At 40.2% G+C, this 21,823-nt stretch overlaps 2 protein-coding genes across 3 annotated transcripts in view; one reads left to right on the plus strand and one right to left on the minus strand.

Moving 5' to 3' along the window:
- Positions 1-13,002, minus strand: part of LOC123761074 (coiled-coil domain-containing 92B) — a 32,710-nt gene extending 19,708 nt beyond the window's left edge. Inside the window, exon 1 of the mRNA XM_045746987.2 lies at positions 12,729-13,002. The gene's annotated coding sequence lies outside the window, so the exon portion shown is untranslated. The remainder of the gene's footprint in view (positions 1-12,728) is intronic.
- Positions 13,003-15,997: 2,995 nt separating this feature from the next.
- Positions 15,998-20,491, plus strand: LOC123761263 (uncharacterized). 2 transcript variants are annotated; one of them, XM_045747202.2, is made up of 6 exons: positions 15,998-16,157; positions 16,970-17,067; positions 18,059-18,149; positions 18,559-18,786; positions 19,491-19,583; positions 19,853-20,491. In XM_045747202.2, the coding sequence occupies exons 2-6, from the start codon at positions 17,030-17,032 to the stop codon at positions 19,859-19,861; spliced, it is 459 nt and encodes a 152-aa protein (XP_045603158.2). In that variant the 5' UTR covers positions 15,998-16,157; positions 16,970-17,029; the 3' UTR covers positions 19,862-20,491. The 2 variants fall into 2 exon arrangements, with proteins under 2 accessions (XP_045603158.2, XP_069195522.1); XM_069339421.1 differs by lacking the exon at positions 16,970-17,067 and having other exon boundaries at positions 16,015-16,157.
- The last annotated feature ends 1,332 nt before the right edge of the window (positions 20,492-21,823 follow it).

The following is a 21,823-nucleotide window of genomic DNA, read 5'->3' on the forward strand; positions in this document are numbered from 1 at the left end:
AGAGAAAGATGGACTCCCATTGGTCAGTGGCTCGTGCAATGGTGAGAAGCCTCAGCTTCTGATTGGCCGACGCCAAGGATGGAGAGTAATATGGTCATTTAGTGAATCATTTGAGATAGTTTTTGTAACCTACAAATACACAATAGCAATGCAATCTACTGGTATGATTGTATTTATTGTGGGTAAAACAGTTTTGCTAATTCCCATTACAGGAAAATATAACTGGAAAATGTTGTTGAAAATTATAAATAAAATGTTTTTTTTTACATGTAGCAGTTAACACTGGTTATATATATATATATATATATATATATATATATATATATATATATATATATATATATATATATATATATATATATATATATCAGTAATATAAGCTGAAATGCTTCTGAGATGAAATGCTGGTTGCTAAGTCCATTGATTTTCATCATATATTCATAATAATAAACAAAATCCAGCCCGTACTCCAAAGATTTTCCGTCACGAAACTGTCATACTAAAATGCCTTTATCCTTACCTACCAGAGGACCCAAAACAGAAAACGGGACAGTTTGTCAACTTCGCGAGCCGCTACCATATACTCTGTCTTAAGGCGCTAAATCCGACCATTTTTGCGCCTTAAGACGGAGTATACGTCAAAATGCGACGCTCTATTACGGGTTATACAATCAATATACACATACTGAAAAGTAAAAAAAACATGTTCTGGTTGTAGATTTGCATTCTGGAGCCTCCCGACAAGTTCCATAATATAAATTATGTAAATTTTATAAATATATAGATTATATATAAATATATATATTCATGTACAGTATATGTATGTAAATCATGAAATTAAGGCAGAAAGAATTTGAAGGTATTTATCCACGAAGGAAAATGAAGCAAGAAAAGGCGCTTTCGTATTATTCAACACATTTTCAAAAGTGCAATGAATGAAATACAACACTTTGCTGCCTATATATATTCAAGTAATGTGTTTCACTGATTGTACTTTTCAAAATATGTTGACACCAAAGCACTCAAGTTATTTCTTGTTTCTTCACACACACACACACACATATATATATATATATATATATATATATATATATATATATATATATATATATATATATATATATATATATATATATATAATTATATATATATATATACTATATATATATATTATATATATATTATATATATATATATATATATATATATATATATATATATATATATATATATATATATATATATATATATATATATATATAGTGTGTGTGTGTGTGTGTGTACGTACTCACCTAGCTGTGCTTGCGAGGGTTGAGCTCTGGCTCTTTGGTCCCGGTTTGTGTGTGTGTGTGTGTGTATTCACTATTAGTCTCTGCAGAATCGAGCTATTAGCTCTTGGATCCAGCCTTTCTAACCAATCTATTTTTCAATCATCTTTCGTAAAATGGCTTCCATTCAAATACGTCTTATTTCTTAACTATTCTCTTAAAGATGTGACATATTAGATGAGAGAGGACGAGATGAGAGTGTAGGGATGTTGAGAGGGGGGAGTCAGGTGTACAAACCCACCACTTAATGAGTCACGTATACACTCACACCCGCAAAAGGTGAATCAAGTGTACACACCTCAACTCCTTGACCCACTTAAGCACACCTCGTATCATAAATCGATAACATTCAGCAACACACAACAATGATCGCCACATGCGTGGTTACTCACCCACACAGACACCTTACTCACCTTGTTTGAGGTGAAAGTGAGTCAGGAGCTCCGTAATCCAAAGAAAAAATACCTTAGCACAACATTTTTGTCTTAAGACATACGGCGGAGCCGCAAGAAATGTCCTTTTGCACGTTTTATATTTCTAAATTGATTCGGGATTTATCACGCTCTACTTTACTTTAATTACGAGCTTACTTTATTTAAACTTGGATCGCTAAAGTGTGCAGTTGAGCTGGGCAAGAATGCCACGACAGCTATCAATAAGGTGAAATGCTGAGAGCAAGAGTGCAAGATCTTGAAGAGATCTTGCCAGATAAGAGTGCAAGATCTTGAAGAGATCTTGCCAGATACAGGTCGTGTCTGATCTCTCTACCTGATAGTTCAGGGAGATCACAGTAATCGCTTCAGGAAATACAATATATTTGTGTACAGGGCCAATATACGGACGATCGATTTTGTAGGACAGTTTGCAATATGAAGGAGAAAGGATTTCCTGAAACACCACATACTTAACATACGACTTTATTAGAACACAAACTGTATATACACAGGGAAATTGGGAGATAAATGTCTTACTTTAAGAGGTGTCATATAGGCGAGTCTACTCAAAATGGCGTAATGCAACCTAATGCAGGCGGTGAGTCACAATAACGTGGCTAAATTATGTTGACCAGACCACACACTAGAAGGTGAAGGGACGACGACGTTTCGGTCCGTCCTGGACCATTAAGTGGGTGGGTGGACAATCGACTTGAGAATGGTCCAGGACGGACCGAAACGTCGTCGTCCCTTCACCTTCTAGTGTGTGGTCTGGTCAACAATGCAACCTAATCTTAGCGCCATTAATATGAACACCTCAAGCAATGCCGGCTGCCTGAACACCACTGCCGTATGCAAGAGACAATTTTGGAACTCAAAATGATGCTAGAGAAATGATTACATGTACAAGTATCTGACGTGTTGTAAACACTTTCACAAACACATACGCAGTCAGGAACCAGCACTCCATGTGATGTCTTGCTCTGAATGGTTGCACCAAACAGTCAGGAACATTCACCAAGCTCACTAGGCTGCACTTAGCACCACGAAAATGTGAGTTACAATTAGCGTACGCAAGTAATTATACGAGTACTTACTCCTGTAATTACTCCTCCATATCGACCTACCCAGGCATTGCGCCCTGGAGAGGAACTCCTGCCTCGGCAACTGGAGATACATATATGACTCCAAAGCCTCCCGAGACTGCAGGATGTTATTCAACACACACCACACATTCACATGCACCCTTCTCCTTGATAAGCGACGATGAATGGGGCGCCGTCTCTACCGCCAGGAGTCGCCTCTCACAGGATGCGTCTGACCTAGTACTTTAGCCTGGGAATTACGGAACTAGCGAGCTCTGCATGAGTTCCTGTCTTAGCCCTTAGGGTTGCCTCACCGAAAATGGTGAGAGGGAGCTCAAAGCGAGCTGGTAGAACTCACGCCCCGTATCACTTAAGTTAGAAGCCTCCACATAGAGTGCCAATGAGAATGCTGTTTCAACCATACACCCGTATGGATGTATGGTTGAACTATGGGCTTCTCCGACGTTGCTGGGAGTGGGCGGATGGAGTGACAGAACCGTTGGCAAAGGTCAGGTCAGCCATGATATTTACTCGCTATCTTCTACATTCTATAGCCAAAATTATAGCGATAAGATCCACCTACGATTATACAGACGAGATGTATAAACTGTCATCTGCTAGTATAACCAGATGTCATGTATGTCACCACGCACATGACAGCTGCACTGCCCATGCGATCACCGATCCATAGACACCCTACACCAGGTACTCGTGTCCTTGCATAAAGGGTGATATACAAATACTCAATGCACAGCACTGCATAGCACTGCAGCCATGGGGGTACATGTAGTCTAGCTGAGAGATTACCATTCTCTCACAGTTACTGTGTGACAGCTGAGTATATGCGTGACAGCTGAGTAGATGCGTGACATCCTCAATACATGCTCGTCTAAGCTACAGTCGTCACCAACCCAATCTGAGGTAACGTAACATGAGGAGGAAGTCTATAATATGGGTTCCTGAGAGTCGTACCGGACCCCACTTGAAGTGGGAGGGGTGGTAACGAACCCGATACCCTGAAGAGGACCTGTGAGGTCCTCTTCCTGTGAGGAACCGGGTATAGTGAGGTGATAACGATGAGAGGACGTTAGCGGGAGGTGCCCATACCAGCCAGAGCCGCCTCCATGGCCAGTGAACAACGTGTGTGTCTGGATTATGAACTGCTGGCATTTCAGAAATAGATCGTGATACGTTGACTGGGAGTGTCCGTTACTGTTCTTGTTCTCTCTCTCTCTCTCTCTCTCTCTCTCTCTCTCTCTCTCTCTCTCTCTCTCTCTCTCTCTCGAATTCCTTTCATACTCATTCTGCTTCTTTGTCGTACTTTACTATTCCCTTGTTTCAGTCCCATATTACACTCACGTATCATCCACCTTTTAAGCAATGAACACAATTCGAAGGCCCCCAGATAGTGTATATAGTTGACCTTCCCTTCCATCCTCTCTCCCTCCCTCCCTCCCTCCCTCCCTCTCTCCCTCTCTCCCTCCCTCCCTCTCTCCCTCCCTCCCTCTCTCCCTCCCTCCCTAACCATCCCAGCGTCTCCCATAGTCAATTTGCGGAGCGGAAGTGCTGAGATTCGCATGTTTTATATTCTTGGATGGAAAGCTCAAATAAACAGCGTGATTTGTTTACGTTTCCTTACACGTGATGGCTCGATTGACCCAGTAGTAGTAAACGTGTAGCTGGGAGTTAGGCAACTGTTGTGAGATGCATCCTGAGGCAGGATAGGGAAGTCCTAAGAGGCTTCGTGTCCGCCAGGAGAGACCAAGCACTGAACACTCCACAAACACATCACCAGTCATACAGTCATGGCCAAATTCCCACTTAAAATACGTTTAACACTCGAGAAATCATGTCAACTGATGACATGACAGGTCTATCCCGCTAGTGTCTCCAACTACAGTCTGCTTACAGTCAAGACAATCGACTTGAGAATGGTCCAGGACGGACCGAAACGTCGTTGTCCCTTCACCTTCTAGTGTGTGGTCTGGTCAACCTACAGTCTGCTTGGTTGAAGAAAGCTTCCCCCCCCCCCCCGTGTGTACAACGATTTAGAGAAACCTAATTAATATTAGACTTCTAAAGATTACGCTTTCTTAGTAAGAACATAAGAATAAAGGAGGTTGCAGGACTAAAGAAACTCCAGAATGCCTATTGCCCCATACGAGACAGCTCCTATTTATCTCCATAAAGACTTCATCAGTTCTAATAGCGATAGAGAAGCCTGGCTACCTATATATGGAACATAACAAGTGAAGGCAGGGTGTGGCCTCTGAGGCAAGAGATTAACAATGTGACAAAACATATATTTTTATAATATCACTTTAGCGAACGGGGATGCAATGCTGAATTCTCCTTGATTGTGATTGATGGTGGTGTTCTATCTGGTAGCTGCAGATTATGTACACTATATTTCAGTGTTATCTTCTGTGATGACGAGTTTGGTAGTCCAAATCTGATTTGAACATCCCCCAAAGCAGAGAGTAAGTCCCAATAAGGTGGTTGAAACGAACAAGCCAAGCCACACCCATGAAATGTGTGACTGGATTAGGGTCCAGTGATGTATAACTGGACCCTACTTTCATCTCGTTTCAAATCTCTGCGTTTGGTTATTCATGTACTTAATAAAACTTAATAAAAAAATAGTGTCATCTTTAATGCCAAGTGGTTTCTGGTAGTCTAACAAAGTGTGTCTGTTAAGTGGAGGTACTCCACTTTATCTAAGCCATTGTCTCCGTGAACTCTAATTGGTTAAAAAGGCTTAACATCTTTTGAGAAATTACTGAGGCTACATACGAACCTGCGTTCCTGGACGCATCGGACACACGCACTGCTGATTAGAACATGACGAGAAGTCTTACGATAGGACCGAACCCCGCCCTGTCCAGACACACGCACTACCAACTGGGCCATGAAGGTATCTTTGCCAGAAGTACTACCAGACTTACGTGGGGACTGGAAGGCAGCAACCAGGGACCAGATTCACGAAAGCACTTGCGCAAGCACTTACGAACGTGTACATCTTTCCTCAATCTTTGACGGCTTCGGTTACATTTATCAAATTGTTTACAAGCATGAAAACTTCCCATTCAACTGTTGTTATAGTTATAAACAGCCTCCTGGTTCTTCGGAGCTCATTAACTGTTTAATAACTGTAAACAAAGCCGCCAAAGATTGAGAAAAGATGTACAGGTTCCTAAGTGCTTGCGTAACTGCTTCGTGAATCTGGCCCCAGTACCACAACACAAGTTTTACGAGCTACCCGTCCACACTGACGGTAGTGACGTCCCCCGTCTCCCGCCCCCGTCAAAGTAATGAGACTTCCTTTCTCTGAATGTATGTTGATGCTTTGTTGAACGTTAATGGTCTCCTGGTGCTATTATGTTATTCTTCTCTCCGCAATTTGCAGTGAATGCTTGTTAAGGACACTTGTCTGCAGTTAAGTGTTTCCTGTTTGTTTTCTTTGTCGTATACTGGTATGTCACATGTGACACTTTTAAGGTGTTCCGTGCCACCGTTCTCCTTAGTCATAAATTACAAGTGGCTTGAACAGTGTTTCAGCGCCTTCTTTAAGGATTCATGGTGATATCTAATCAAACAAACGCAGCTTTTGCAACCACAGCCTTTGTATTTAGTTGTGATTGTGGGGGTTGAGCTTCAGCTCTTTGATCCCGCCTCTCAACTGGTGTGCTGGTTCCTGAGCCTACTGGGCTCTATCATATCTACACCAAGTGTTATATAGTCGTAATGACATGACACTTTCCCTGATAATTCCTTCTCTCCTTTCGTCTCGTGTTGGCTAGTTACCCCTCTTGTAACATGTTGCTGTGCGCACACTGCTCTGAAGTTCCTGCCGACTTGCCTGTAACACATCTGGACCTCTAGTTTCCATCCATGGTATCTCTGTGGTACCTCAAGTTTCCATCCATGGTATCTCTGTGGTACCTCAAGTTACCATCCATGTTATCTCTGTGGTACCTCAAGTTTCCATCCATGTTATCTCTGTGGTACCTCAAGTTTCCATCCATGGTATCTCTGTGGTACCTCAAGTTTCCATCCATGTTATCTCTGTGTTAGTGGTAATAGTTGTGTTATGGGTGGTGGTAATGGTGATGAATATATTGATGGCGGTGATTGAGCTGGATTGTGGTGATAATTGTGGTTGTTTTGAGTCTTGGTGATAAGTTTTGAATAGTGGTAAGGATGATAATTCTGAGTGATGGCAGTGCCTGGGTAATGTTGTATAGCGTGTTGATGTGGTGATGATTCCGCGATGAGGTGAGAGTGACGATGGTGTGGCGTGATGATACCGCGTATCTGTAAGAGTGACGTCATAATGGCGGGCCCCAGCTCACGCTGTGACTTGTGCAATACGCGTCGCTCCACACACCAAACCATAACCATCTCCCATCACTCACATGAGAATACTAATTACCACCCTATCTTTACCTTTCACATTTCTCATCACGTCACGCACCCGGGACCAACACACGAACCATACAAACGCACAACTTTCGTAGCACAAACCTCACACTAGGAACCAAACGACGCTGCGTTCGGATTATGTCCACGGCATCAGATACACATAATGAGTCTGTATCGACGAGTCTAGCGTCCAGAATGACTAATGATAGTGGTGACCTTTCGGACCATCCGGGACCCTTATCAAGTTGTAACATCCGTAATGAACTACCGATATTGATAATTATTCAAAGCTGACGTTATGTAAACATAATACGAATTGTGTCATTTGCCTCCTCACGTTACGTACAAGGGTTCATAAACATGAACAGATAAATGAAGTCGTTAACAGGAGAAGAATAACGGAATTAACAGGAAAGGAATGAGGGAGTTAGAAAGCGTTAAATAAGGAGTAAAGAGAGGAAATTAGGTGGGAGAGAGAAATATATAACAGCCCGAGATGTCATCATTGTAATGTTTATGACAAAAAAGTGTTGTTGTTACTGTACAACTATAGTAACACTGTAATGGTTGCTATAACTTGTAACCCTGTATACTGTAATAGAATACAGCAACTGTATGCAGCACAGCATTACTGTATGGTAAAACCTCAAACACTGGGAAGAGTCCGCCCCTAACAGCAGAAAATGATCACAAACCAGTCATCAGGCAAGTGGACAAAAAGGTATGTTAGGTGGACAAGAAGGTGGGTGGTTAGGTGGGTCACGCACTACTAGCCCACCTATACTAGTTCAGTCCGCCTTAATCCAATTCTCGTTTATTAATACTTCAGTACGTCGATAGCCTCATGAGGTAACCGCCCCGGGGCGGTGCTATTGACGGAACTCCAAAAAAAAATACAGTTGGTGGGTGGGTGTGTGATGGGCAAGCACGTCCTGGCATGCCACACGTTACCACTGTAGACTAAATTATGAATGACAACCTATCAACACAAGTGTCATACTTTACAATTGTTTGAAGTTTCCTGCAGAAGCAGTCAGTCGTTCCCTTCATCCTGTGAGTGATAGTTTATTGTGGCTCTATACTGGTCCTGTGAGCGGTAGCGTAGCAAAATTGTTTAATATTAAGTTCAAGTTTTTGGGCAGCGCCACTCATCCTGTGAGTGGACATACCACCATAGTAGCATGTACAACACTCCCCAATAGAAAGAAAACCCGCTGGGTTGTTCATCCTGTCACTTGTACTCAGACACAGCTGGGACTTGTTTAACTGTCCCCAGTGAATAGCTTATCAAACAAGAAGATTAACATTTGTCAACCTTTAAAAATTTATGTTTTCTTGCGGGTGCAAAATGGAGGATACTTTTGAGAACAGCATTTATATTTGACAGATAGTATTTTCCTAATTCAAACAATGTGGAGTTTATTACGCTACACACATTTCTAATGTCTCTTAGATGTTCCCATTCTCTCAGATAGTGGTCAAGGCGGTGTTCGTCACTCTCACCACAAATTTTGCAACTCTGCTGCTCAGCTGTTGTTTCCATCCCGAATCTCCATGGATATTAATATCCAAGACGGATTCTTAGTATTACTGATTCTCACCCGCGGCCACCTCCTCTTCGTTCATAATGACTGGGATTGCCAGCTGAAACCATGTTGTACCACCGTACAGATTCACTGGTTTGTGCTTCTATTCTCCTTTCTTCAGTTACCTTGTCACGGTGATTTTGCCTGATAATACCTCTAATTTGTAGCAGAGTCTTGGGTATGAAGTATTTAATATGGTCTCCTTCAGCGCCCTCAGCACATCTGCTCGTTCATTTCCGTAGATTCCAACATGGGAGGGGATCCATAGGAATTTGACTACTCTTCCCTGACTGGTTAGCACCCTAATATTGTTAGTGTCAAATACTGTTACAACTTTCAAATACACTTATATATAAAAAATATATATATAATTACGCTGAAGGTAACCTAACCACAGTGAGCAGCGCAATTTTCATGTGCAAGATTACACCATTATGTTCCCAGTTACGACAGTTATGTATTCCTCTGCATTACTTTATACTTTTTCATAATGGAAGGTGACAGAGCCGGGCTACATCATGCATTTAAGTCACTTACGAAACCTGTACAGCTTTCCTCAATCACGAGTGCTTTGTTTACATCTATTTAGCACTTTGTGAGCTCCGAAGCACAAAGAGGTTGCTTATGACGATAATAACCTTGGTCAGGAGACATCAAGCACTTAAAAGTGTCACTTACGACACCTGTGTATGTACAAATACACCTATTTGGACAAAGCCGCCGCAACAAAGACACCCTCAGCAACAAAGCACACCTACACAACAAAGACATTCAGATAAACACTATCAACTAAGGCATACACAGTGACAAAGGTCAACCCACCACCACAACCTTCCAACACAACCCACCACCACAACCTTCCAACACAACCCACCACCACCACAATCCACCAACACAACCCACCAGCACAACCCACCACCACAACCCATCAACACCAAAACAATAGACACACAACCAACGACGCCTTCTCCCCCCTCTCTCCTTCCATTGCCAATCCGCACTATATCGTTTGACAGCAAATATAAACTATATATATCTTATCCGTATCTTAAGCGTTTGTACCGACGACTACCCTTAAGAGCACGCAAGAAAATGGAAGCTTTCCAAGCTGCAAGATTAGCCACCAAGAGGCAACAAGAGAAGCAACAGGGAGCCAGCAGTAACAAGAAAGGCAACAGGAAAAACAATATCAAGAAGCAACAGAACGAATAATTACAAAAGCAACAGGGAAAAATATAGAGAGGAAACAGAAAAAAATAACATTAGGCAACCGGAAGAACAATAAGGAGAGGTAACAGGAGGAACAATAAGGAGATGCAACAGGAAGAATAACAATGAGAGGTAACGGGAAGAACAATAAGGAGAGACAACAGGAGAATAACAACATGGGTCAACAATTTTTCAAAAGTTCTCTCCCGAGATGAAAAAAAGAGTGGCTTATCATGCATTCTGACGCGCTGAATTCAATTATAACAATTAAAATTACTGATAAGCTAATGTTTTTTGTGTGTGCGGGTGGTGGGAAATCCTGCTTGATACAACAAGTGATTTTTATTATTATTATTTTGTTCCACAAACGTGGCCACACATTTACGATGCTAACCAGCATATATATATATATATATATACATTTTCTTCTGTCCTCCAAGGACAGGGTTAGAGATCAGTTAAACATATAATTTAATGATTTATTGAACAATCAACAACAGAAGGTGATTGTATGCTTTTAAAATGCTAATCTAATCTAAAAACATAAACACACAGATTTACGTCTGTGGATGGCAAGCGTTTTTTACCGAGGCTCCAGGGGAGGGTTGGGGGGGGGGGGGTAGAAATAGCCTAAGCTACTCTATCCCTTTGAGATGTATTTCTTTCTTAGCTCAATGAACCTACTTGAACCGGGGCTCCAGCGGTGGAGTGGCCATGATGATGTCTCACAGCATAGTGGCATTAATCTCTCACACGACTATCTCACTCACAAAGACAACAGCAGTACAGGGTGTACCCGCCCTACACAACCACCACCACACCAACAGTACAGGGTGTACCCGCCCTACACAACCACCAAACACCAACAACATGCAAGTCGCCAGCACAGAGCTGCCACTCATGTTGGTCATCGTTTATACATCCTAAAAGCTGCTTCATGTTGTCACATATTTCCTTCACATGAACTGCATAACCCAATGGAATCAATGGCAAAATATACTCCCATCGTGCAGCAAAACTTTAGGACTCGTCATGAAGGAGAACTAGAGCTAATAAATTTGTTTAACAAGAGCTAAAGATTTTTGTTAATATTTCCGTCCTGTGTCACCCAGAATAAGTTAAGATTCACCTTTTTTTCAGAAACAATTTTGCTGTAGATCTGTGTAACGAGAGGCTACAGGAAGAAATAACAAGACAGGCAATGGGAAGAACAGTTAGAACAATAACAAGAGGGTCCACGTAAGAACAATAACAAGAGGGGTCAACGTGAAGATCAATAACAAGAGAAACCACAGAACACCTCCCAAGGTGAGCGAGGCAGGTGTGTAAGTGACAGGGTGAGGTATGTAAACACCTGACTGGTGGTGGGGGTTGTGGGAACGAAGCTGTGGGGGGTGAGGTGGGTTCTTGGGTGATGTGGGTGGGGTTTATGTGGGTAATGGGAGAGGGGTGGGGAGGAGGGTGTTGTGGGTGGCCACTCAAGTTGTCACCGGTAACACCAGGCTTTCCTCTATCAACAGACTCATGCTGGAACTGCCCTTCGTCAAGAACATCACTCCATCAGCGATCATTCATTCCTAGGCTGACTCCCAGCTGGAACTTGTTCACTCAACCGGCTGATACACGGGAGATCAGGTCAACTGATCTCTGTGATAACTGATCACTGTGATAACTGATCAGGTCAACTGATCTCTGTGATAACTGATCACATGAAGGCTCTGGCACACAGCTGGCTGCGGGCTCATCCTGTTCCGTATATGATTGTTACTTAGATATTAATAAAGATCATTCCCCTTATGAAAATCCTAAAGATATTATTTAGCCAAATTTAATTTATTGTTTGTATTGAGGCAGGTAATTTCTCTCCTGATTCCATGTATGACTAACCATCCTGTAAGATGGGAATATTAGATGAAGTTATAGGTAATTTCTTTATGTACACTGTGTAATCTTTCATACAGAATATGGTAGCAGCATATTGCTGTATATACATAAGCTTGCTAAGACAACAAAAAACTTATTAAAACAAAACAATCTAGGGGCAGGCTTCAGATGACTTTTTTTTTATTAATAAGCTTAGGTATACACACTAGTGTGCTACGACCCTATTCTATATGAAAGATTACAATGCGTAGATAAGAAAACTAGCCAAAAGTTCAGATGAGCTGAGGTAGGATAACAGCTCTTGCTTGCAGTTTCACTATGTACTTCAATTGAAAGCAATAATGAATCCGTCTTAGTTTAAAATAAAAAGAAAGTAGAGAAAAAAATTAGAAAGAGGAAAACGAGGAAAAAATCAATAAAAGGAAAGAGGAAAAGAGAATGAGAAAGTCAAGAGAAGGAAAAAGCGAGAGAAAAATTAAAAGGACAGAAAGAGAGAGAGAGAGAGAGAACGAAAGCAAGAGAGAGAAAAAGAGCGAGAGCAAGAGAGAGAGAAAGAGCGAGAGCAAGAGAGAGAGAGAGCAAGAGAGAGAGAGAGAGAGAGCAAGAGAGAGAGAGAGAGCAAGAGAGAGAGAGAGAGCAAGAGAGAGAGAGAGAGCAAGAGAGAGAAAGAGACAGGTAGTCTGCGAGAGTAAGAGCATTGCTGACTCGAATTTCACTGAACCATCATTCAATATCCTGATTAACCTACTCTGTGTTAACAACAGGTAAGGCGGGTCTCACCTGGAGGTGGCGTCGGGTGGAGGCGAGGCAGGCCAAGCACTCCACTACTCCAGGGGCCTCCACCACACACCCTTGTATACAACCTCAACCACTCTCTAAACATATCACATTCCACCACTACGAACTCGAACAAATCACTCGATGTCTCTAATGATCAATTTAACACAGACACCACACTAGCGGGTCCTTAAAATGGTGTTTAAATCAGAGATTCGTCACTTCTGGAGCAAGCCGTCAAGCATCCTCCCACGAACTCGTCTGAAATAAGACTGACTGTTGTAGTTTGAGCTCCATCAGCTGCTTCTGGGATGCCATGTAGTCGCTTTAACTTGCTTCTCTACACTATATACCACATCAAAATCAACGATAACAACACCGTTTTATGATCATTATTATTTAACTTTGGGTTCAAGTTTTTAAATTTATGAATACGTGGGTTATTTATGTAAACAACTAAAGTAATTAATAGTGACTTGATAACTACGTGTCGTTCACTTCCCCCTACGCTTGTAAACTTTACCTGGTCGTCATGACAACAGATATAACAGGGACGTAAGCCCAGCCTCATAAAAATGTAATAAATACTGAATTCTTGCTCCAGCCAAACAGAAATAAATATATATCAAACCAAATGTTGATGATGCGTATGTATACGATGCAAAACAACGATTAGGGAAGCATATGGAATAGAAATAGGAGTATATTGGGGGAGGGACAATGAATTAATGGGGGAATTGGGATCTTGGTGCTTGGGGTCGTGGGGTGGGGGTCGCTGGGTGGGGGGTCACTCGTTGGGGGTGGGGGGAGCCCCAGCCACGACTAACGGGTCTTGACTGGTCGACCCCGCTATACTAGTCCCCGACCTCGCTACACTCATCTCACAGCTGATGCACATCCCACAAAAGAAAAATGTTAACATACCGAACCATTTAAATATATATAACAAATATCTTGTCACAAATATGTAACTAATTAGCAACCTTGCTAGAATGAACTAATATATATTTTTTATGTTTTATTAACAAGCTTAGGTATGCACAGCATTGTGCTGCTACCCTATTCTATATGGAAGATTACACAGTGTAGATCAAAAACTAGGTATAAGTTCATCTAATATCACCATCTCACAGGATGGTTAGTCACATATGGCATCTAGGAAGAAAATACCAGCCTCAATACAAAAACAAATCCCCTGATTAAACAACAACTTCACGAATTTCACAAGAGCTAAACACTGAATCATGGAAACATTATATTATAATTACTCTTACCAATGACCAGAACTCACACACCCCGTAATAGTACTAATCATAATAATAATAATAATAATATTGAAATTGACCATTCAACAGAATATGAAAACATGTACTCACCTAGTAACATGTCCACAAGCATCAGTGTGTGTGTGTGTGAATGCTGCACAGTGTTCATCTGCAGGCATATATATTAAAATACATGTGAAGAACCTTATTATTACACACAGCTCCCTGACAAACGAAAGTAAGATTAGCTTAGTTGTCAACTCACACAAGTCAACCCGTCCTCTTAAAAATAACGTCGCTTTTCGCTCGAACAGCAAGACGGACAGTCCGCCTGCGATCATAACTCCCACTATACCCTGATAATAGAGACCTAGGGAGGTCTCTATTATCATTCATTCATTCATTGGCGTAGGGAGACTTCGATAAGCCTATCAGGTTTCTTGTCTCCGACATTGGGAAACCAAAATTGTATGTTTCAGTTTCCCCCTTCAGTTGTGCCTCTTAATACATCGTTTTCTGACGAGAGACAGGAACTGGAGAAAACGAAAATTAGAAACATACAGTACCAGTAATCTTAAAGTAACATTTTTATTTATTTTAAATCAAATCAAATCAATTCAAATGTTTATTCAGGTAAAAGTACATATATAGAGGATTAGTTACAAACATAATGTTGGATTTATAGATAGAGTTAGTATATACAATACCTAAAGCCACTAGTACACAGAGCGTTTTGGGCATTTATTTATTCCATTTATTTATTTACAGTATTTATTAATTTTTCATATACAAGAAAGTATATCGGCTTGTTAGAGTACATACATTGATGATCGTTACATTCTTGCAAAGCCACAAACACGCATAGCGTGTTAGTAGTTACATATTTACTTACATATACAGGAATTTACCTGTGGACTAGAACCATCTCTTGTAATCTTGAAGGGTACAGGAAGTCGGAGGCTTGTCAAAGTTCTCACCACTCTTTCTGAGGATTTTTTTACGTCTTAGAATTTACGGCTTCGGCGGGTAGGCGGTTCCATGCGTTCATATCCTTAAGGGTGAAAAAGCTCTTATTTTCTGCTCTACGCAGCGGCTTGCTGAGCTTGAAATTGATGCCTCTTGTGCGAGTTACATTGTAGCTTGGAGCTGTTGTCCCTTGTTTGCATTACATTTGACCTTGTAAACAAGTGGTCATGATTAATGTCCTCCAACTTGTTTAGTATTTTAAAGATCTTGATTAGATCAGCCTTGTCTGATCAGCCTGATTAAATAAATTATATATTCTGGCACAGCCATTAACATGCATACCGGTTCGAGCTAAATATACTGTGTACATAATAAAGAGGGAACTTTGACAAACTGCCGGCTTCCTGTCTTCGTCGAGGCCACTGGAGATGGTGGCCCTCAAAGCTTCCTGTCCCTGTCGAGGCCACTGGAGAAGGTGGCCCTCAGGTGAATTCAGATAAATATAACAGAAAGCTTATAGTGTATAGACTAAAACAACAATTAATAGTAAAGGAGGTAACGAGGATAATTAAAGATCATAAGAACAATGGAAATTGCAGAAGGCCTTTTTGGGGGGGAGCCCACACGAGACAGTTCCTATTTATATCCACCCAAACTCACACATAAATGTAAGCACTTACATTTAATGTAAGAATGTATTTACAGAATGTAAATGTGCATGTAAGCACATAAAGAAATGTTTTCCATGTAAGTTAAATCAAATAAAATAAATTACTTATAACAAAGATCAAAGAAAACAAGGGAGCCTCTGAAAACTGTCAAAGAAAACGATCAAGCTACAGGAGAGTTTCTAGGAAAACGATAGAACCATTGAAAACTGTCAAAGAAAACCACAAATTTCTACTTCAGAACGAAATATTATACTTAATTACTTAATTTTCTATCAATAGATGGCGCGATTAATGGTGACATTTGGCAATTATTAAAGCCACCTTATTTAAAGTTACTTTATGCAAAGCTTTCCTATCTTAATTTTATTAATCTTGATCTGTTTGGCGAGAATTAGACCAGTCAGATATCACTTGAGTGTTTCAGAGTCGCAACGTGGTTAAGTAGAGTTAGGCGCAATAGTTCTCTTGGAAGTTCAAACACTAATCTCGTAACTGAAGGAGTCGGACGCGGGGACGGTGTTAAGATCGAGGTGAGTGACATAACTTTATGCTAGTTAAATATGGTAATTGAAATATGTCTTATAAAGATAACACTCTGGGTTTAACTTCCCATTAGGACCACTAGACATGGTTGTCGGTGACTTTTTGTCCCAGTAGAGGCGAAGAGAAATGGTGGTCATTGGTAAATAAGTGCTATGGTTGAGAGAATTAAGTGGAAACCAATATTTTGGACACTTGAAGTGTCATCTTCCTGGACCCTAGTTGGGGCTGAGGGCACCAAAGGCATTTCGGGTGGATTTAAAGATGTCAACGGGGACTTCCGTTTGATAAATGGTCATTTGTGTAGGTTTGAATAAACGGAATTTATCATCTTTACGTGATAAATGATCTGAAATTTACATAACCTGCAGTTTTAATCACTTAACGTCGAATCGCTAGTTTAGTATTTTGTAGCTAATTTATATATACAAACGTAGTTTTGTCTTTCGGAAGACAAACGATAAACTTCAACCTACTGAGAACTCTAAAAGGTACCATTGACTGGGACACGCCATACTGTAGTGTTACAAGGAATATCTTCCTTTTTAAAGTTTACTTTCTCTTGTAAATCTAAAGAGCTTCCATCAAAATGTTATTTAACGTAAAGAACTTCCATTTGAAAGAAAAGTTAGTGTATTTCGCTCGCATTTACCCAGACGGTGGCGGACGAGGATCGCCTCAGAATAGACTTGTCACTCGTGGCCCAATGCTCTTTAAATAAAGCTTTACCACTGATAACCATTTCAAAGCATAGGTATTGTATTCAACAATTTAGTTGGAATTTCTTGTGTATTGACTTCAGCTCCAACGTAGTCACCATCCACCCATCCGACGCCTCTTGATCGGCGACCCAGATATCAACATGGCGGCAGCGCAAAACTTTCCTCGGAGTAAGAAAAGGTACTAATACTTATTTCTTTTGTTTGTTAGTTTTTCGGATTTTTATCTGCAGATTTGGGTTGTTGAACACGGTAGTATTTGAGCAATTTTGTGGTATCGCACCCGCGTTTCCTAATGGGTCGCATCGCCGACGGGAATCTAGACCAGAAAGAAGAGAAATGTTGGTGTCTGGGGACTGAAGGATGGGAGGGTTGGATCGCACTGTACGGCTTCAAGATTCAAAGATGCATCGCGTTCCCGAGATTACATTATATAACGTACCTAGTTCATACATGAACCTACAGGATGAGGGAATCTGCAAAAGGCCTAGACGATGGTTTAACTATAGTACATTGTCTATTGCCTCCATTTTTTTCTCATTTTGGTAAGCTCTTTAAAAATTATTACAGTACAACTTTATTTTATTCCCTTAATCATTTGAGATTGGATGATTTTCTAAATCATTAATTGGAATTCATTACGTCCCGTTTGCTTAATTACACTAATTGAATATAAAAGTTCCCTTTGCTTCTTGTATTCGTCTAGACACTTAAAGATCTATCTGATCCTAGAGCTTCTTTGGTAATTGCATTAATAAGACTTTCACTTGAGAATGCTACTCGGCCATTTGTGTAGTATTAAACTACAAAGGCTTAGTTTCGGAAGGTTTTTCTGTATAGCCAAATGATTGAATTTTAGAAGATGACTCCAAATTACGACTTGTCCTGTCACCCCGCTGGTTTGATGCACAAAACCCTTGCTGCCATTTGTTTAGCTTTCCATATTCTAGTTTCGTAATTTTTTGTTCCGGATAAAACTTTTAAATCATTCCTACTCTTAATTGCTCTATTTATGAGCCGATAGACATTTAACTTGTGGCTTAGTTATCACAACTTCTGTAAGTCATACAAAGTACTGGTAAATTTGGAAAATCTAGGTAGATTTTTAAATTCTAAAGCGGCTGTATTGGTTTTTCTAGACCTAGACAACCTTTCTAATAAAATACTTTCAGCCCCGCATGCAGAAGTGAAAAGGGAGCAACCTCGACTCCTGGAAGAAGCCAAAATAAAGAACACACATTTCAGGAACCTATGGACATAGCGGTAAGTTGTTACCTTTTAAGGTAAATTTGGCGTAACTTCTAAACAGGGTTGGTACCCGGCGCTTCACAGGTAAATCATATATGTCCATCCATGTGTACGTTCTCTTAAGCCCGACACCAAATTAAAGTTTAAAAGTCTTGGTGTCACTTTCTAAGAGGTAGTTTTGGAAACTTATGAAAGGTAATATTTTAAAGCAAACCCGTATTCTCTCTCCTCGGTTAATATCCAAGCGTCTTATTGTTCAATTTGATATTCCTTGTCAGTGTTTTAAAACTAGCTAATCTAGTAACTTTTGCTTTAAAAACATTTGTAAGAGTTAATGAGGAAGGTGTAATGGGAGGAGGATATTCTTTAATTTATTAACAGAAATGGTCATAATTAAATTTAATGTCCTGATTTTATTTTTTAGGATCGGTCGACGCCTGGAAGTGCTAATCTAACTTTCCGAAAAGACTCTGAAGACTCCATGAGTTGTTCGTCGGACATATCGGTGGCGTGTGGCCTCTCGGACACCTCGTCGTCGTCTCTTCTGCACAGCACAAGGAAGAGAACTAAAAAATTCACGACATTTGAGCCGTTTAGCTTTGATTCCAGAGAACATAAGAAACTATTGGAGAAACAAGATAAAAGTAAAGAGGTAATGTTTTAAGTATTAATATTTAGAAAAGTGGTGAACTTTAATTCTTGGCACTTTTTTTAAGGTTAATCTGTAGCCTAGGACTTCATGTAGGTTACTTAGTAGTCAGACCAAACTATCACTTAACTTAATCTCTGCTCGTTAAGTAAACATCCCAGATTTAAGTTTGTGTATGCGCCACAGGATACGTTAAAACCAGTACAGGTGATGGACAAAGAAATTTTGACTAACGTTGTTACACCTGGTCTCGTTCGGGGACATGCCTTTTTTTTTTTTTTTTTTTTCTTTTTTTTTTTTTTAAGAAATCGCGAGGGCTGATTAAATCAATGGAGCAGGATAAGGATTAGAATTGGGGGCGAGCCCTGGATCTCAAAGACGCTCAATGGATTAAGACGCTCAATGGATTAAGACGCTCTTTTGGGGTCACTCGCCATGCTAAGAGATTAGTCCTATTTAAGTTTGTTAAAACACATCAACCCTCTTAAAATGTTTCCGCCGCCTTTACTAGGCAGATTGACAGGCTTCAACCTAAAACTATTGCGAAATTCCCGGGCACCTACAGTTACTTAAAGGTGAACAGATGTACCGGGTGAGACGCAAGGCAAATTTGACAACCAGAGTCCTTAAATTGAAGGAATTGTTACAAACGCTACTTCAATGTATACTAGTTTCCTACGAAAATTTATTTAAAGTTCTCTTTTTAGGTCGTGAAGAAAGAAGAGATTCCCAAATTCCGTGCTCGGCCGATGCCAAAATATCCCTTTACAAGAAGAGCTAGTTCGCCTGCGAGGAGAAAGGTATGTGTACGTTCAAATTTTTTGCACAATTTCTTGCTGAATTAAGTCTTTCCACTCTACCTAAAGTGGACTTGAAATCCTAGCCTTCCTTTCTTAATTGGAAATTTGTTTCGGAAACTTCCCAAATTTTGTAAATTAGACCTTGCTCCTGAATTAAACCTAATAACATCGCGTATCGTGTAAAATTGAAAATAATTGCCTCACCTTGGCCATAGAGGCCTATGAATAGGCAACGTACATGTTAGATATATATATGCTTTAAATTTCAGGAAGAATGAAGCGGTTATAGATTTGGCAAAATTTAACGGCACAAGACCACAGAAGCCTTCAACTGTTTCAACTCTCTACCGCCAGGTCATCATAAGAGAGAGAATTGCCAATTTGGCCTTCGGAAATCGTCAGTTCAGTTTCCGAAAATTTAATTTGTTAAATTGGTTAATGGTTTTTAAAGAATTTATGCAGATTGGTCCTCAATGTTTTGGGCTCTTTTCGTTGACAAGTTTCGAATAATTTAGCCAAATAGGCTGAAACATTTGTAATTTTAATACATTAAAACTAAAGGTTCAAAGATTTTTTAAATGGTTTTAGTTTCTGGCATAAATAGGTATTCAGAATTGAAGTTTTATTCCATAATGTTTGACTTCTTATTTATAAGTGCTAAATATACTGAAATTATTCTTTAAGCTTGGAACAGTACCTCAAAATTTTAAATTGGCAGTTTGTGTATCCTAATAAACATTGTCATAAGTTTAAAAAAAAAATGACATGGATGTTGTACAAGGTGAACATTGATTTTTTATTACTAAATATGTACGTTATATTGCAAAGGGTAAAGTACAGAAAATTAAATGTTGAAGTGATTTTATTCCAAATTGCACTCTTTAATGTGATTAAATTTTAAATTCTTATAGCCTGTTTTATTCCACTGACTTAATTAGCACATTTCTTTTTCTTATGATAGTCTTGGGGGGGGGGGGGGGATGTGTAGTGTTTCGGAGCGCGTAAAATCCTTCACATTTAATTAGCCTCTGATAAGAGGCCTTAACATCCTCCCCGGGAGGAATGGGTTTGGGCAACTGAACATTAAGTTTGAGCAAAGTTGGCAACTTTATTTCACGTTAAAATGGTTATAATCAACTTGGTAGTTTATGCCACACAACCTAACCCATGGTCCTGGGGGGCTTCTGGTATCTCGTCTATTCAGGGGGGGGGGGGGTGATAACAGACTTCGACTAAGAGTAGCAGACTGAATCCATCCCTGGATTATTAATTTTTAATAGAGGGTCACTAACACTAGTGGCCTCTTAAGATAGGAAGCGGGCGGCTTGTCGGTTTCCCCTCCCTCTCAAATAGTCTTTATATTAAGTTATCTTGTTACCATTTTTAGCATTTTTAAGGACTCTCCGGGTAGACGGTTCCACGGGTTTATAATCCTTTGGGGTGAAAAAGCGGCTAGTGTTTTCAGTCCTACATTGTGACTTGAGCTTGCTTGAAATCGTTAGTCATTGTTTACTAACTTTTTGAAGAAATTCGGGCTCAAAATTTTTCGGTATTTTTAAAGGTTTCGAAGAGATCCGCTCTCTACTTGGATACAATCCCAAGTGATGGGTGCACTACAATCACAAGTGCACCAGATGATTACAGTTGAATTATTACCTTTTACTTGGTCAAATGTGGCTATTCCTAGTTTTTTACTGCTGCTCCTACCTGTTCAACTTTCAGTAAATGGGTTTTACTTTGGTAATGACATCCTGATTAATACGTAAACCATTTTGAATATACCACAACACATGATCATGCCTAGTCTTTGTTTTTCTGATCATTTTGACCAGTTCCCGGTTTCTATTCAAAGTTTTCTTACACTTGGTCGGTCTCTGCCACCCAACTATGAAAAGCTCTGCCATTTCTCCCTGTACCATGGCATCAAATTATAGGTTATGAGTTTGTTCCAGAGGCCTCTTGGTCAGTAGGATTCAGAACTTGTATGTATCGGGGCATGAATAAATATATTACAGCTTATTTAGATTACATGAAATCCCACTTATATTTTATACTCTAGAGAAAGTTACATCTTGGAGTAGCAGTTTGGTAGGGAGGTGCACTTTTCTCGGTTAACACTACTTGCTTCGATGCGATTAAAAACGCTCAAGTTCTTTACTTGAGGAATTTCCCCTCAATGTGCTGCAGCCCGTCCTCGTTAACTATGGCCAAAAGCTTTAAAATATATAAAACACGACTGA

This window comes from Procambarus clarkii, chromosome 41 (assembly GCF_040958095.1).
Source record: "Procambarus clarkii isolate CNS0578487 chromosome 41, FALCON_Pclarkii_2.0, whole genome shotgun sequence".
Taxonomy (NCBI): domain Eukaryota; kingdom Metazoa; phylum Arthropoda; class Malacostraca; order Decapoda; family Cambaridae; genus Procambarus; species Procambarus clarkii.

Coding starts and splice junctions, on each gene's coding strand:
- LOC123761263 (XM_045747202.2), top strand. CDS start 17,030: ATGGCGGCAGCGCAAAACTTTCCTCGGAGTAAGAAAAG. Junction 18,150..18,558: donor AGGAACCTATGGACATAGCG/GTAAGTTGTTAC, acceptor TTTATTTTTTAG/GATCGGTCGACGCCTGGAAG. Junction 18,787..19,490: donor AACAAGATAAAAGTAAAGAG/GTAATGTTTTAA, acceptor TTCTCTTTTTAG/GTCGTGAAGAAAGAAGAGAT.